Source organism: Monoraphidium neglectum, assembly GCF_000611645.1.
Source record: "Monoraphidium neglectum strain SAG 48.87 unplaced genomic scaffold scaffold00209, whole genome shotgun sequence".
NCBI classification, from domain to species: domain Eukaryota; kingdom Viridiplantae; phylum Chlorophyta; class Chlorophyceae; order Sphaeropleales; family Selenastraceae; genus Monoraphidium; species Monoraphidium neglectum.
In genome coordinates, this window is record NW_014013419.1 from 19,228 (window position 1) to 35,398 (window position 16,171).

The window sequence follows — 16,171 nt, forward strand, 5'->3', positions numbered from 1 at the left end:
CAGCAACGGTGGAGGAGGAGCAGCAGCAGCAGCAGCAGCAGCAGCAGCAGCAGCAGCAGCAGCACCAGCAGCAGCCGCAGCAGCAGCAGCAGCAGCAGCAGCCAGGGATGCCTTCATTGTTGTCAGGGGCCCATCCGGCTGGCGACAACTCCCGCTCACAAATGACATCATCCTCTGGACTGCCTGATGGCAAAGCCGCCACAGCTGAGCAAATCCAGGTGCATGTGACGGCGTATGATGCTTCGCACGATGATGCAGACGAGAGCCAGCAGATGCACAATATTTCGGAGGACCCTCAGGGGCACCCGCACCAAGCAGCAGCGCGTTTATCACCCCTGCCAGCCGGCCTGCAGTCATGGCGCGGTTGGTTTGGCCGGCACAGCAGCGAGCTGCCTCGGGTCCCTGAAGCCCAGCGTGATGTGGCCAACAGCAGCAACGAGTGGGTCAGCCAACTGGGGATGCAGCAGCAGCGCAGCAGCATCGACAGCAACGGCGAGAGCACCCGCTTCTCCCGTTCCCGCTTCAGCGGCTTCTGGGATGCGTTGGGCGCTACGCCTGCTAGTGTGCAGGGATTTGTGCAAGCTGCTGCTCAGCACGAGCCTGTGGAGCCCCGTGCTCTGTCACAACCAACAGCAGCAGAGGAGGTCACCTTTACAGTCTGGTCCGCCTTCTGTGACCCCAGCGGCAGTCCCAGGCGCCTAGCCTCTTTCAAAGGCCTTCGCGGCGTGCCCACCCAGCTGAACGCCAACCCGCTGTACTGGGAGCCAGGCAACGCCAGCCAGTTGCACTCGCCGGGCAGCAGTAGCAAGGCCGAGTTAAAAGCGGCGACGCCGCGGGGGGGCGGCAGCGGCAGTGCGCTTGGTTTTGGGTCAAGGAGCCGACGGCTGCTGGGCCTCACATCCAATGACGCTGCAGCGGTGCCGCCGTTGTACCCCAGTGACGGCGCGGCAGCGGCTGCAGCAAATCAATTGCGGCCAAGCGTTGACAAAGCCGGAGGGAGGGCAGCCAACCGGCGTTCAACATTTGAGCGCATCACAGAGGGGCAGCAAGAGCAGGAGCATGAGTGCGCTCAGCTGGAAGGGGCGGAGCAGCAGCAGCAGCAGCAGCAGCAGCAGCAGCAGCAGCAGCAGCAGCAGCAGCAGCAGCAGCAGGGACAAGCTGGCTCGTCTTATGTGGTACAAAACGATTTGAGCGCCCTACCTGTGTGCGGATTCATCACTCTCCAAGGTGCGTGGTGGTTTGGATGGTCGACTGTCAGCCAGTTACACACATTGTTCATGGGCGCAGGTCGTCAACCATCGATGGCGTCAAGTTACGTGCGCTCACTGCCCCCGCCGCGTTGCCCCCCTTTTTAATTGCAGACGTGCTCACAGCGCTGGTCGGCTTTGAGGTGGGTCAAGACTCACCAGACACGGTGCCGCAGCCAGCGCAGCTGAGGCCGGCGGTGCCACCCTCGTCTGCAGCTGCAGGGAGTGCGGCCCCCTACCAACACGCCGAGCTGCGCCGAGCGCCGGCCGCGCTGCTGGCGGGCCCCAAGTTGGCATCCTTGCCCGGGACAAGGCCGCCGCGGCTGCTGCTGCCGCTCGCCACTGACCCGGGCTGCATCAGCCCAACGACACCTGGCGGGCGCAGCAGCGTTGGCGGCGTGGCAGCGCAGCTGCACAGCTCTGTGTCACGACGGCAGCTGGCGGGCGGCCGCCTGCCGTCCTTTGGGGGCGGAACTGCGCGGTCACCGCGGCTGCTGGTGGCGTCCCATGCAGCGGCGCCTTTGTCGCCGCGGCTGCTGTCGCACGCATCGCCACGTCTCATGCCGCACGCAGCGGCGCAGCAGCACCACAGGTGGTCGCTGCATGTGATGAGCGACTCTGGCACTGCCACCTTCGGGCGACAGCCTCAGAATACTCAGCAGCAGCCGCAGCAGCAGCAGTCAGGCTTGTCAGCAGCAGGTGCGGCCGCGGGGTTGGCAGCAAAGGGTGAGGGCGTGGCTGCTGACGTCGGGACTCGCGGGCCTAGCCGCATGACACTGAGCTCAATGGGCGGTCCGTGATTGGCAGCAATCAGGGGGTGGTCAACTTGAAGATATATAAACACAAAATTATCAGAACTTTATTGGAATTCGGGTCCTTCAATTCTATTGCGCCGAGCTCTAGCTGTGTGCTCAGCTTCTGCACAGGTTTGTTGTTTCCCAAGATATCCTCCCCTCCTGCCTATGACCTGCGGCCATCTGTCAGGGGTATACTGTTGTGCATGTAACTAGGCATTTGTGTTACGCATGTTGATGCCAAAGGTGGCCAGCCCAATGCTTGTCTCCAGTTAACAACTTGATTGAACCACTTCGGGTGGTCATGCCCCGTTGATTTCTATGATGGAGCCATGTGCGAGTAATTCGTCTGGAACACAGACATGATATGACCCGTGCTGCAGAACCACATACCAGCAACTTAGTTTGAGTTATCATGGTGATGGAGTGTGAGTGTGCGGCAAGGGGGCACAGCAGCCAGCCAGCCCAGAAAAGAGAGGGGACAAAGCTCGTATGCATGGCAGACTGATGAGCGCATCCCAAGACCAGGTTTGATCAGGGATGAAAGTATTCCTCAACTATCTTGAAGTCGTAGTCTGCCGTCGACGCTCACGGGGGGCGTGCAGTAGCAAGTGCTCAAACCGCAAGGGGTATTCCTGCCCGTACCCGTGTCACCCGTTCCACCGGGACTTGTATCACAACTCAACTGAGTGTGACAACGCGCCGACAGCAAGCACTGCAAATGAGGGGCTGGCGCATGGAGAGCAAGCACTGCAAATGAGGCGCTGGTGCATGGAGGGCAAAGTCAGCACTGCAAAGTGCAGGTGTGCTTGGGCTTGGGGTGCTTGGGTGACTCTGGTGTGATTACGTAATTGGTACTGCATGCTCCAAGGTCAGCGCAGCAGCAAGGAATGCCTTATGCGTTCTAAGTACTTACTCAGTCAGCCTGTACAGCAATCGTGATTGGGTCGCGGGTAGCCACCAGGGCTGCAACTCTGTCGGGAGCGCCCCGAGTGGAACGATCGTGCTGTAGATGAGACTCGTTTGTTTAGTATCAGCGCTGGTAACAGCAGCAGCACTTGCAGCAGCAGAACGGGCATCATCATTGTCAGCAGCAGGAGGAGCAGCAGCAGCAGGCGCAGACACTGGGGAATACAGCGCTGTTCCTGGCGCGCCGCCGCTGGACCCAGATGCGGCTGCAGACCCGCTTGCATATGTGAGACGAATCTTGCGTGCTGCGGACTCAGGCGGCAGGATCTCTTTGAATGCTGCGGTGCAGCTGCTGGCCGACGCCCGCGCCCTCGGCGAGAGCCTCCACAACGGCGCCCCGCGCGCCCGCTGGGCTGCGCTGCAGCGGCGCCGCGCCGCGCGGCTGGAGCGCGACGCGCCTTGCGACGCGGCTTCCGCGCCTGCCCAGCGGCGCTTCTGCTCGGCGGCTCGCCGGGTCGACGCCGCCGCACCAACACAGCCGCCCAGCAACCACCAAGGCGTCCTAGTTGTCGCCGGTGGGGCCCACGGCCTCAGCAATGCATACATCCTCATCCGCGCGCTGCGCCACATCGGCTGCCGGCTGCCTGTCGAGGTGGTATACTATGGGGATCATGAGTACCACGCCCCTATTGCACAGCTGATCTCAGTTCTCGACGGCGCAGAGGCCGTGGCAGCGCCCGACGGCGGCGCTCGCGGCGACGACGCCGCCGCTGCAGGGGCGCGGGGCCAGTGCTCTGCAGCGGAGGCCGCGGCAGGCTGCAAGGCAGAGGATGCTGCCGCGGCGCCGCGGCCGCGCGTGCGGCTGGTGGACGGCCTGGCCTTCCACGAGCAGCACCTGCGGCCGCTGGCGCCGCACAGGGAGATGCCTGGCGGCATCAGGGGTTTTGGCGCCAAGGTCCATGCGCTGTGTTTCGTGACGTCGTTCGAACAGGTGCTGATGCTGGACGCTGATAACCTGGCGGTGCAGGTGGGCGGGATTTAGTACAAACACAGACCAGTTTGTTCTGCCTTATGAGCATGCGGGGCTGGGCACTGGGCTCGACCCGCAGCCATGGGTATGCTGCAGCCTGCCCGGGTGTCCTGGGATGCGATTGTTTGGATGCAGGTTCGTGCGGTGGAGTGGCGTGCGGCGTGCGGTGACAAGTGCGTTGTTTGATGCACAGGATCCCTCCAAACAGCATGCGGTTGGATGGGCACCACCATCCCCACACAGCCGAGCCCACCGCTACCCACACCCTGGTTGCCGAAAACACCCTTTCGCAGGACCCCACCCGGCTGTTCAGCGACCCTGGCTTCCTGGCCCATGGCAACCTGTTCTGGCAGGACTTTTGGACAGATATGTGCGTGAAGGAAAGGGAGCGTGTTGGGCGCAACGCTCAGCAATCAGCGCCCTCCGCCCCACCACAGGCCCCGCCGCGACCCGCAGGCTTCACCTCCTGCCGCCCCTCACGCCTGTGTTCTTGGCATAGTCTCCCTTCCTCGTGCGGGGCTTTGCCATCTACGCACACCGTCCACACCCCGCCCCTTCCTTCAAAGGTGGGTCAACCTGAGCATCTACAGGCTGCTGGCCATGGAGGTGCCCTGGGAGGCCGACCCAACAGAGCTCGCGGCAGAGGCGGGGCAGGTGGGCAAGCAATGTCTCCTTGTATTAACTGCAATGCTGAAGGCTCCTGTCCGCCTCGAGGACATCGTGGTGGGTCACTCCACGGGGATCCAAGCTGCCACAGAGAGGGGGTGTGTATTTGTGTTGGCATCAAGGGGCCCACCCGCAGAGCAGGCGTTGCTGTGTCCTCTCTTGTCACGGACCAGGTCCTGCTTGATCGCGTGAGGCACTACGACACCCTGGAGTACCTCTGGCTGCTGGCCACACACCCAGAGGTGCGGTTGCTGTGGATGGAGGCGGACGCCGGAGGGTTGGCGTTTGAATGTGCCAAATAGAACACTCACAGACCAGTGGTTGAGGGCCCTCCATCGGACGGGCTTGGGGGCGCAGGCAGACTCGGCCAACTTGTGCCAGTCACCTGGTTAGCAGCAACCCGAGTGCGCGTGGCATCCCGGCGCCTGCCGATGCGCTGCAAGCAGGTGGTGGGCGCGTGCTTGTGGGGCGACAAGGACACATACAGGTGCGCGCACACGCACTGCCACTTGCTGTGAGACCGTGTGTGCTGGCTCGCCCCACTTGTTCTAGGCGCTTGGCAGCGGCTGGCCACGTAGCCCAGGGCCCGCGTATACGTTGGTGTTGACTGCAGGTGCCCGGCCTTCCCCCAACCCACAGGATCGCGTTCCATCTTGCCGGCAAGGGCCAGCAATACCAGGCCCTCCGCCCCCGCCCGCGGCAGCTCCTTGGCTCTCCCCCTGCGCCGCCGGACGCGGCAGAGGGGCCCGGGCAGGTGGTGCGGCCGCTGCACCACCTGGGTATGGCGCAGCTGGCTCCCGACGGCCGCAGCGTCATGTTCTACCACAGGTATTGCCGCATCTGGGGCCGTCTGAATGTGTACTTGCCTAGTATAAAATCAGGGCGCATTGTTGCTTGTATCGTGCGGATGTTCTTGTTTATTGGTTCTGCCGGCAGCTCGCTAGGTCATTTCCTTGGCCGCAGTGCTGTCGTCCCCCAATGCGATACCCCTCCTGATGAACTGGCCGCTGCACTACATCAATCACCCGTGAGGCGCGCAATCGCTCAACCAGCTGCCTTGCTTTCTCTATCGTCTCGTAGGACCGCGGCGGGCAAGCTGTTCCCACATTGCATCTACCGCTGGGGACACGCACTGTCCGCCTGCGTGCCGCTGTGGATCACGCTGCCCGTCGACCAGCAGCAGCTGCTTGAATCCGTGTCAGATCCAACAGAGATGGTCTTCCAGCCAAGCGCAGTGGACGCGACGTGGCATAAGACGCACTGCAAGGGCGCCAGCGCGCCCCGCCCCGACGCCACGCCTGGCGCGGCCGACGCGCCGTTCCGGCTGCCTGAGTGCCAGCCCGGCTGGCAGGGGCGGCGGCCCGTGCCGCTGGTGCCTGTGGCCGCGGTGCCTGTGCTGGAGGCGCTGCTGCGATGGGTGCACGAAGGGGCGTTCCTGCCGCTGCTGGCACACCACGGCCGGACGGGCGGCGTGGCGTGAGCGGAGGGCACGCGTCAGAGGGCCGGCTCCACATACACGCGCATTGCCTGCTGGCATGTGATCGTGGCCGCCATTCACTGAACGTATGTTCCTCTCTGACACATCCAAGTGCGCCAGAGCAGCGCGGTAGCTGCTTGTGTGCAACCCCAGAGGCTGCTCATGTACCTTGATTGTTTGCTTTCCTCAAGCACAATGTTTACGGCTACTCTGTAAGTTCTTTGATATTGTAGTTTGTGCCTTTCTTTACAGTGGGTAGCGGCCAAGGGTACAGGCCCAGGGCGGCACAGGGGGCGCGCGCGCCTTGATAATGCCGAAATGACAGGGCAAAAAGGGAGAAAGCTGCTGCGCCGGCTGGGCCACGGCGCGTCAGGAAGGTCACTCACAAAGCGGGCCGGCAAGGGCGCCGCTGCGCGCGGCACCCCCACCGGCCAGGTCAGGTCATGTATTCAAAAGAGAGCGTGCGGCCGCGCGCGCTGCCACACACAAGGAAATAAATTTGGTCCCATGCAGGAGTCGACACGGTGCAGGGGCGTCGCAGCGACGGCGTGCTGCCGCCTGCAAAAGGTGCTGCTCAGGGCGCCTCGTCCTCGCCCTCCATGTCCTCGTCCTCAATCTTGGGGGCGAGGTAGAACCGCAGGAAGCCCATGTCCTGGATGGCATACTCCACCTGGCGGGGGGATGGGTGCGGGGTATGGAGGGTAGTTGAGCAAGGCGAGAGGGCAAAGAGCCAAGGGAGCGGCATGGGAGGCATTGCCTTGAGTGCAGAGCGCGTGACAGGACAAGCCCCGCCCACGCCAGCATACGCGCCTTGCCGCTTGCCGACGACCGCTGCGCTTGCCGCTCGTCTCAGCCAAGCTGGCCTATGCTGTCTCCTCACCCAACTCTTTCTACCACCCTCGGTCAACACACCCCGCCCCGCCTCTCCCGCGTTGACGCGCCTCCATCGGCCGCGCAGCACCCTCCCTCCCCATGCAGCAGCCCCCCCAAAAGCCGCCCACCATGACAGGCAGCTCCCGCGTCATGCTGAGCGTGACGTGCGTGGCCAGGGGGGTGGCCTTGGCGAAGCTGGTGAGGTACCGCAGCGCAAAGGTCAGCGCCACCGGCTCCTTCAGGTCAATGATTGTCTGGTCCTCCTTCTGCAGAGGCGCGGACGGGGTCAACAACGGTGGAGGGCTGTTAGGGCACTTCTGGCGGCGGGGTGGTTTGGCTTTTGCGGGTGGTCACTGCAGCGACCGTGAGTTGCCGTGAGGGCGTGCCAGGGTGGCAACGCGTGCGCTGAGCGCGCCTTCAGGGTGCGTCGCGTCCCTGGGGCCCACAACAACATGGCTTGTTTCCAAGGGCTAGCAAGCAAGCACGGTTTGCTGCTAAACAGTCCATGCGAGCACTCACCTTGTCCGCCGTGGTGTTTTGCCGCACGGTGACGTTGGCGGTGCCGACGTCGCCGCTGGTGGTGAACTTGACGCCGTCCTTGGTGGCGCTGATAACGACTGAGGTGGGATAGTGGAGGCCAAGGCAGGCTACGTGTCAGCCAAGCGGGTTAGGGACGTGCATGCGCCCAGCTGATGGCATTAAAACCACGGCAGGCGCAGCCGCCTTGCTTTTTAAGCCGGGCTGTCTGGCCTTACTTTCACTCGCCTCAGCGCTGTCATGCTCCCCCCCGGCCCTTGCCAGGACGTTCTACACCTCCTTGCATTTGCCCCAGGACCCGCAAGGAAGCAGTGACAACAATTTCCCCATTGCCAGCTCTCACGAACTGGCCCGCTCCTCCACCCATCACTCCGAACCCGCCCACCTGTGTCGCCAATGCTGCTGAGGTCCTTGCAGATGCGCGCGTACTCGCCGCTGGGCATTGTCACCGTCGCGCAGTAATCCGTGTCGGGGATGCCCAAGTGCTCGCTGTCAATATCCATCAGCTTCAGCTCAAAGTCTGACACACGGTCCTCCTCTGATAGAGGGGGTGGTTGGGGACGTGATTGGTGTTCAGTAGGGAGTGATTGGCGGTGTGCGAAGATGGGCGGTCGATGCCATCTCGCTTCCGGGTGCAGGTGCGCCTATTCCTTCCAGGCTTGCACGTGTAAGCGTACAAGCGCATTCAGCATCCCTCTGACCAATCCTCAAGACATCCTTGAAATGCATGACACCGTATTGAGCTGGTGCTGCCCATTGTTCCGCCTCTGCATGCTCACTGGGGCTCTCAAACATAAAGGTGACAGTGTCGCCATCGTCGTTGGCCTTAAGCGTCACGATGTCGTCGTTGCCTGCGCACTTGAGCACCTTTGCCAGGTTGGCCAGGCTCATGCCTAACGTGTTGTGGAATGCACGGGATAGGGGTAAGAACCTTGATGAGGTCAGCGGTCCTGTTGGCGTGCATGCAGCACTGCAGCAGCTCGCAACGCATCGTACAATTTTGCTGCTGCCATCCCACCATCAGCTTACAGCAGGGATTTACAAAACATGCTGCGAGAATAATCAACGCCACCTCGGCTGCTGAACAAGGTCTCATTTTGAACTTCAGAGCCTCCCCGCCAAGATCGGGGGACGCAGATTGATCAGCCTGCAGTTGTGCCAGCTCACCCATAGACATTGCCCGATCGCATCGAAAGTGCTCAAATGCGTCTGAGCGCAGGTGCATGGCGATCAGCGAGACGTGAGAAGTGTCCATCGCCTGCAGCTGAAAGCCTGACGACGACACGTCGATGTTGGCCTCTGTCACAAGGTCCTACAATCGAAGGGTTTCAGAGGGGCAGCTGTGGTGAAACGAGGACGATGGTGCTTTGCCCGGGTGTGCACACAGCAGCCTCGGCACTCAGCAGCCCCTGGAGCAAGGCTCCACTCTACGCACCTTCACGGCATCCACCACCTTCTTCAGCATCCCTCCTTGGACTAGGCGTGCCTCAAGCATGGCTGCTGCGGCTTGGCGCGAGATCTGATCAGGAGGCGCGAGCAAGTTGTTCAAACAATTTTGCTTGGGAAGTGATGAAGCACGAAGCATGTGATATGATAGGAAGGGCTCGAGTAATTCGAATGGCCCACGGAAGGCGAAAAACTGCCGTTTGAATCGGGGTGATCATTTTCACGGTGAGAGCATAAGCGCCAAGCAGCGTGGTATTATAAGTTATGTTGTAGCTTGTGTATTTTGACTGTATAGCAATGTTTCCTGCCCGGTCCCTGGAAAGGTCCGAGGGAGACGCCGATGGGCAAGGAAGCGTTCTTGCGGGTCCGAACATGGCCGCGTTCAAAGCTGTGGGCGCATCTTCAGCATCTAGACGCCGCGGCAGATCTAGCTGGCCGCCGCAGGGTGGCGCGGCGCCATCTGAGCAGCTCGCGGCTGGTGAGCAGCGGTGTCGTGCTGCGCCGCTCGTATGTATAATAACGAAAGCCCATGCGAGTCACTGAGACAGGCTGTGCTCGCTCTTGTGTATTGCATGTTGTTGTGTTGTATTGTATACAAGGGGTTGGCACGACGCCCATGTACACAGCACCAGTTGCCGCTGCCACGACCACTCCCTGGTTCGTAACAGCAGCAAACACTGGCCTGCATGCCACACAGGGACGGCCTCCCCACCAGCAAGCGTGCAGCAGCAGCAGCAACAACAACAGCAGCAGCAGCGCAGCAGCGGCGGCGCGCAGCCCAGCAGCGGCGGTGGCGATCCGGACGTCGTGCAGCTGCTCGCGCCCGCCGACGCCAAGCGCCTGGTGCGGCGATACGAGCAGCTGAGGCGGGAGCATGAGGCCCACGAGCGCGCAGCGGCGCCCGACATTATTGCTGCCAACCAGGTGCGGAGCGGCGTGCGGCGGCAACGGCGACCATACCGGTTTGCATCAGTTGCGCAATCAGCACCACCCAGGATTGTTAGGAGGCGGCTGCTGCGGGAGCTGGCGAGGAAAGGATTGGCACCGACTCATCAAGCGCTCGCTTCCGCTGCACCCCTAAATCGCAAGAACCGCAGGCCCAGCTGCGCCAGTGGGCGGAGCGCGCGCGCGCTGACCTGGTGGCACGCAGCAGCAACGGGCCCCCGCTGCAGCGCACAGCATCGAAGGCAGCAACCAGCCGCTCGGGTGGCGCCGGCGCCAGCGGGCCGGCGGGCACCGGCACCGCCAGTGCGGCGGTGTCGGGCGATGGGCGGGGGGATGAGGAGAGCGGCGACGGTGACGTTGGCAGCGGTGCGCCCGCCGCTTCCGCCGAGGAGGCGGACTCAGACGGCAGCTATGAGGGACCGCGCGGCCGCAAACCGGGCAAGCGCAAGCTGTCCCCGGGGGGGCCGAGCGACCCCTCTAAGCGGCGCGCTGCGGCGGCGCCACCAGGGCCGCCACGAGCGGGCAGCGCTCAGCAGCAGCAGCTGGGGCAGCAGTTGCCCGAGGCGGATGCAGGGACGGATTTGCCACTGGCGCTGCGCGGCGGAGCGGGCATCAGCACTCGGGACGTAAAGATTGGGCGCTACAGAACGCACATGCTGCCAGCGCTGGAGCGGGTGCGTTTTGGGGGGTATCAGGGAGTGGCTCAACCGTTGAGGAGCGGCTTGTTTGCGCGCATGACGGCTTTCGAATACATAGTGCCGAGCCACGCGTCCCGCGAGACATTAACGCCCCAGGGAGCGTGCATCGTCCTACATTATGAGGGGTGGTCGCCCCTCAACGCCCGGCAACGCCCATGTGCCCGCCGCCCGACATCCAAGGAGCGCCTCAGCCATTTACGAGTGCGGCGATTCGCGTGTTCCTGCCACCACCCCACCCGCGGAGCGCAGATCCCGCAGTTCTGCTCCTGGGACTTTCTGGTGTGCAACGAGCTGGCGCGGGACGAGGGGCGGCGCATGTACTATGTGGATGAGCAGGGGGAGACCGTGCCCGTGAGCGACGACGAGGACGAAAAGGTGGGCGCCTGGGAGTGGTTGCAGGAGACTCTGGCAGGTCGTGTCGCCCTGGTGGGTTTGGTTGTGGTTGCTGGTGGGGATGATTCCGTGTATTTGACTGTGTATGACAGGGTGTGTGAGGGAGTGAGGGTGTGATGGATGTCTCAGAGAGCGCGCGCACGCTCGTGCTCTCCACAAATCGGGGGCATAAATGCAAGAGAAGGGAGTGTGTGTGTGCTTGTGGTCGGCAAATTGCGGCGGTCTGAAATACTGTGGGTGCGGAACACGATTTGTCGTTTGGCGCTGGCGAGCTCGTTTCTGTTAGGGATGCCGCACAGCAAGGCGGCGGCTTTGGGCATCGCAGTTGCAAAAGGAGCCCGCGATGAGGGGAGAGAGCGCACACGCAACCTGACGCGCTGTATAACGTGTATTTTATACGCACTGCTTGCACTGCTGCGATCAAGAGCCTCTGCAAGGGGTCCAGCTGTCGCCCTTTGTGCTTTATGTCCCCAACACAAAGCTTCACATCAACCACCTCTGAACACCCCCTCTCAATCAAACCCTGCATGGCGCAGCACTACCTGCCTTGGGACGGCTGTGATGGCCCCGGGCACGACTACGCGCTGCGGACGCTGCTGGCTGAGGAAGGGGAGGGCCCGGGGGTGAGGGGCCCCACCGTCAGAGCCAAACCCCGGCGCGCTCCATGCCTGGGTGCCGTGGGGGCCGGCCCTGCACGCCTGTGATCCGGGTTTTGCTGGCCAGGGCCCCGTACCGCCGTCCCTACGGCCGGCCCTCAGTACCGCCCCGTCCGTGCTGCCCGACCATCTGCTCGCCCGTCCCGCCCGGGGCCCTGGCTGCCCCACAGGTGATCGCGGCTTTGGCAGAGCACTTGACGGTGAAGACCGAGTGGCTGCTGCGCCACGTGGCGACGCTGAACCCCGCGGAGCGGCGGCGCGACGCGGAGATATGGTGTGAGGGGGTGTGGGCGTCAAGGACTGGCGGCAGGTTCGATTCGCATCGAGGGCCCTCAGCACACAGTGCAGGGTAGCAGTGTCGCCTCATTCCAGCCCCTGCCACGGCGCCATTGCAAACCCTCCCCTGGTTGTGCGCGTAAGCATGCGTGCACACGAGCACACACACACGCCCACGCCCACATGCACACACACATATGTACTCAGACACACACTCACATACACATACACACATATACGCACTCAGACACACACATTCATACTCTCTCTCACACACACACACCTACACACACTTATCCTGCTTGACTCAGGTCACAAGAATACGCCAGCCAAGCTGCCGTCCTTGACGCGGCCTTCTGCCGCCGCTGCAGCCTCTTCAACTGCCGCCAGCACGGCGGCGGCCACGTCAAGCCCGGCGCGCGGCAGCCGCTGGCGCCGCCGCCCGGCGCAACCGACGCTCCCTGCTCGCCCGGATGCTGGCGGTCTGCTTTGCGGGAATCGGGAGGGGCGGCTGCGGAGGAGGGCGAGGAGGCGGAGTGGACCCCCTATGACCTGGGTTTGCTGCAGCAGGCGGCCAGGCTTCTGGGGCCGGACCCGTGCCAGGTGTGCCTGGCGCTGTACCCGCCCCGCTTCAGCTGCTTCCAGGTCAAGCGCCGGCTGGACGCACTGCTTGCCGCCGAGGAGGATGAGGAGGCCGGCGGCGGGGGCGGCGGCGGCGGCGGGGAGGATGCGGGCGGGCGGGGGGCCGGCAAGCGGGGCGCGGCGCGGCGGAGGAAGAAGGTGCGCGGCGGCGTGGGTTGACAAACCGTCAGCTTCAGGGAACCCCTCTGTGCGTCCTCTCACCTAGCAACGTCGCATTGCGGCCGCACATCCCACATTCTCCCTCACCTGACTGACGCGTTCATGTACATGCCACCTGATCACGCTTTGTGCACATGCGCGTGCGCACACACACACACACACACACACACACACACACACACACACACACACACACACACGCGCGCGCGCGCGCGCGCACGCACGCACGCACGCACGCACGCACCTGTCCCAGATGCTGAACCAGCAGGGCAAGGCGGCGCGCAAGGCGGTGCTGATGCGGCGCTTCCGCAGCAGCGAGGAGGACGGTTGGCCCGCGTACACGCCCTGCGACTGCGTCGGGCCCTGCCGCGAGGGGGAATGCAGGTGCGCCTCGCCAAGCACGGCGGTCGTGGCGCGCCGTGCCACGCCGCGTTTGCGGCTTGCTTCGCTGTGCTGCGCTGAGCCCACTGTGCTGCTTGCTGAGCAAAGGGGTCCCCTGTCATTGAGGGCACTGCAGCAGGCGCCTGGGCCAGGCTGCGCGCCGCTTGCCCGGCTGGCTGTTGACGGAGCGGTGCCGCACCCCACGGCTAGGCGCCCTGTCTGGGCAAGCCCAATTGCCCTCTCCCTCCTTGCCCCCTCTCCTTGCCTTCCCTCCGCAGCTGCATAGCCTCCGCGAATTTCTGCGAGAAGTTCTGCGGCTGCTCTGGTTGCCCTGAGACCAAGTGCAGGTCTGTGCCTTCACCTCAGACCTGCACTCGTGCTGTCGACTGCCCACATAATCTTGCTGCGGACAGTCTGCACGTTTGCTCTGGACCATTGACATCTTATGCTCTGTGCTGCCGCTTTTCCTGTGGTTTTCTTCAACGCGGATGGCCGCGCCTCACGGCCTCACGCCGGTCTGGGGTCGGCTAAAGGGCGCGCCCCCGCTTGCTCTGTCCGCTGCCGCCGCAGACCGCGTCTCACGTTCCGCGCCTTTGGGCCCCGAGCGACTCCATCAAACCGTCTGCCCAGCCATCCTTCAAACATTCAACCCAACGTCCGACCAGATTTGAGGGCTGCAAGTGCACCACGCGCTGCCGCACCTCGCGCTGCTCCTGCCTGCTGGCCAACCGCGAGTGCGACCCAGACCTCTGCAAGGGCTGCGCGCCGACGTGCGACGGCACGGCGCCGCCCGGGACGGAGTGCTGCAACATGAACCTGCGGCTGCGGCGGCGCAAGCGGGTAGTCATGAGCCTCTCCGCGACGCACGGTGGGCGCACACACAGGCGCACGCACACGACGCAGCTTTCCTGTACAATGGGGGCCGCTGCACCAGTGCACATCAGACTATACCAGGCCGACATTGTGTTTCACGGCGACACTGTGTGGAGTGCACGGCCCCACTTCAAGTGCTGCACGTCATGCCACATCCCCTCAACCCCCGCCTGTCTTGCACACCAGGCTGGGGTGCCTTTCTGGCAGAGGGTGCAGCCAGGGGGGACTACATTGGGGAATATGTGGGGGACCTGCTGGGGCAGGAGGAGGCGGACAGGCGCGGGCGCGTGTACGACAAGTGAGGCGCGGCAGCTGGTTGCGGGGTGGGGGGGGGGGATGGGGGCCTGTCGCGGGGCTTGGCGGCCTGTGGCTGAGAACTAGCGCAGGGGAAGGGGGCGTGGCCAGCCATCAAGATGAGTGTGGCCTCTGCGGGGCTTAGGCACCGGGGGCCGAGGGAATGGGGGGTCAAGGGTCCAAGGGTCAAGTGTATTCGCGTTCAATGATGAGGGGCGCGATCATGGTGCATCGATGATGCCTCTGGCGGTCAACGCCAGCCCGCCCCTGGGGCCGCGTCTCGATCACGGCCGCTCCCCCCCTCGTCGACCCCCCTCCCCAAAGGATCGACAACTCGTACCTCTTCAACGTCAACCAGCAGTGGGTGCTCGACGCGCGCCGCCGCGGCAACAAGCTGCGGTTCGCCAACCACAGCACGCGCCCCAACTGCTCCGCGCGCGTCCTGCAGGTGCGCCCTGTCCCCGTTAGGAGCGGCTGCCACCCATGCAGCGCCTCGTAACCCTGCTTGCGTTTGCCACATTCGGCACCGCTTCTCCAGTGGTGCCCCAATATCTCTGATCAGCTGTGCACACATGATTGCCACCGGCCACCTCAGGCAAACGCAGCAGCCAGCCCTACAATCCCATTCCGCCCGCAAGCCGAGCCCTGCCCAATGTGACTTTCTACAACTAAGTTCCGTCGAGCAAAATTCCGCAATAAAACCCTCAACTCTGACGACCCCATCCCTGGCCGCCAGGTTGACGGCGACCACCGTGTGGCCATATTCGCGGCAGAGGACATCGCAGCGGGCGAGGAGCTGTTTTACAACTACCGCTACGACATGGACAACGCCCCGGACTGGGCGCTGGCAAACTGATGCGCGGACTGGCGGGACTGGGCGGGCCTGCAGCACAGCAAACTGCCATGCCGGCAGCTGCGAGGACGGTGTGCGTGGCCTGGTGATTCTGGTGTGGGGGCCCCGAGCCGGCACAATGCCAGGGGCGGTCCCTGGTCAAGAGGCGGTATTTGTGCATGACCCCCGCCCTCACCCCCCAAACACACACACACAATATCACACACACTCACACTGATCCACATTCACAATTGCCGGAGTCACTGGCTAAAGATTTGGCAGAGTCAGCCCAATGCGACCCACACTCACACCAAAACACCCGCACAATGACCAGCCACATGCTGACCTCCCACAACGGGGAGGGGTGGCATCTTGCGGCTGTTGATGAAGCGGACAGTGCGCGGTTGAGGGGTCTTGTTTTGGATTGGGCCTGTTCTGCCGCGCGACCAGCAAGACCTCGGATACATTACAAGAGATGGCCGTTGTGAGCATGCCGGGTGTGCAGGCAGCCTCAATTGGGGCCCCCTGCCCCTGCTTCCCTCATGTTCATCTTGTCCTTGTCACCCTGACATCATCGCTGCGCTCGCATCCCTGCCCAGCAACCTTGCACGGCAACCCATTAGCCCCTGCAACAGGGGCATACAACTTCCTCTTCTGAATGCTGTATTTGAGTAAGATTAACTGCACGCGAGCCGGCCAACGTCATTCAACAGTGGTCAGCCTGCGACGGCGACTTTCCTGCAGTGTTGTGACGTGGTGATGGACGAGCTTCTTGAGAAGGTACAGGCAGACGGCGCGCACGTGCTGCGAGAAACCTGTTTTTGCCACGCGAAGGCGGGAAAGGGTGGCCGGCAGGTCGCGCAGTGGGGTGTTTGCAAAGGGGGGGGGTTGAGAGGGCGGCTACAGAAAACCGAGGTAAATGGGCATCACAAACCTGAAGCCACTGAACACCTTAGATTGTGTCCTTTCCAGTGGTGAGGCAGACTGGCGTTCAAGTGGGTGCAAAGTGGACCTAAAGGTTTTGCCTTGTATCCATGTTTGGA

At 63.2% G+C, this 16,171-nt stretch overlaps 3 protein-coding genes across 3 annotated transcripts; 2 read left to right on the top strand and 1 right to left on the bottom strand.

The window, feature by feature from the left end:
- Window positions 1–2,456: 2,456 nt before the first annotated feature.
- On the top strand, window positions 2,457–6,126 carry MNEG_1958 (hypothetical protein; the record flags this gene model as incomplete). The annotated part of the gene is made up of 7 exons (XM_014049567.1): window positions 2,457–2,469; window positions 3,268–3,977; window positions 4,274–4,350; window positions 4,547–4,634; window positions 4,820–4,923; window positions 5,286–5,474; window positions 5,727–6,126. 7 exons carry the CDS (start codon window positions 2,457–2,459, stop codon window positions 6,124–6,126), a joined length of 1,581 nt encoding a protein of 526 aa, XP_013905021.1.
- Window positions 6,127–6,697: 571 nt separating this feature from the next.
- MNEG_1959 (Proliferating cell nuclear antigen) lies at window positions 6,698–9,028 on the bottom strand (the record flags this gene model as incomplete). The annotated part of the gene is made up of 7 exons (XM_014049568.1): window positions 6,698–6,793; window positions 7,125–7,262; window positions 7,516–7,613; window positions 7,919–8,071; window positions 8,313–8,426; window positions 8,701–8,845; window positions 8,969–9,028. 7 exons carry the CDS (start codon window positions 9,026–9,028, stop codon window positions 6,698–6,700), a joined length of 804 nt encoding a protein of 267 aa, XP_013905022.1.
- A 323-nt stretch (window positions 9,029–9,351) lies between these two features.
- MNEG_1960 (enhancer of zeste) lies at window positions 9,352–15,152 on the top strand (the record flags this gene model as incomplete). Its single annotated transcript, XM_014049569.1, has 13 exons — window positions 9,352–9,457; window positions 9,677–9,903; window positions 10,077–10,598; window positions 10,872–11,048; window positions 11,552–11,638; window positions 11,842–11,945; window positions 12,319–12,727; window positions 13,002–13,132; window positions 13,408–13,476; window positions 13,795–13,997; window positions 14,189–14,300; window positions 14,621–14,744; window positions 15,033–15,152. 13 exons carry the CDS (start codon window positions 9,352–9,354, stop codon window positions 15,150–15,152), a joined length of 2,391 nt encoding a protein of 796 aa, XP_013905023.1.
- Window positions 15,153–16,171: the final 1,019 nt, after the last annotated feature.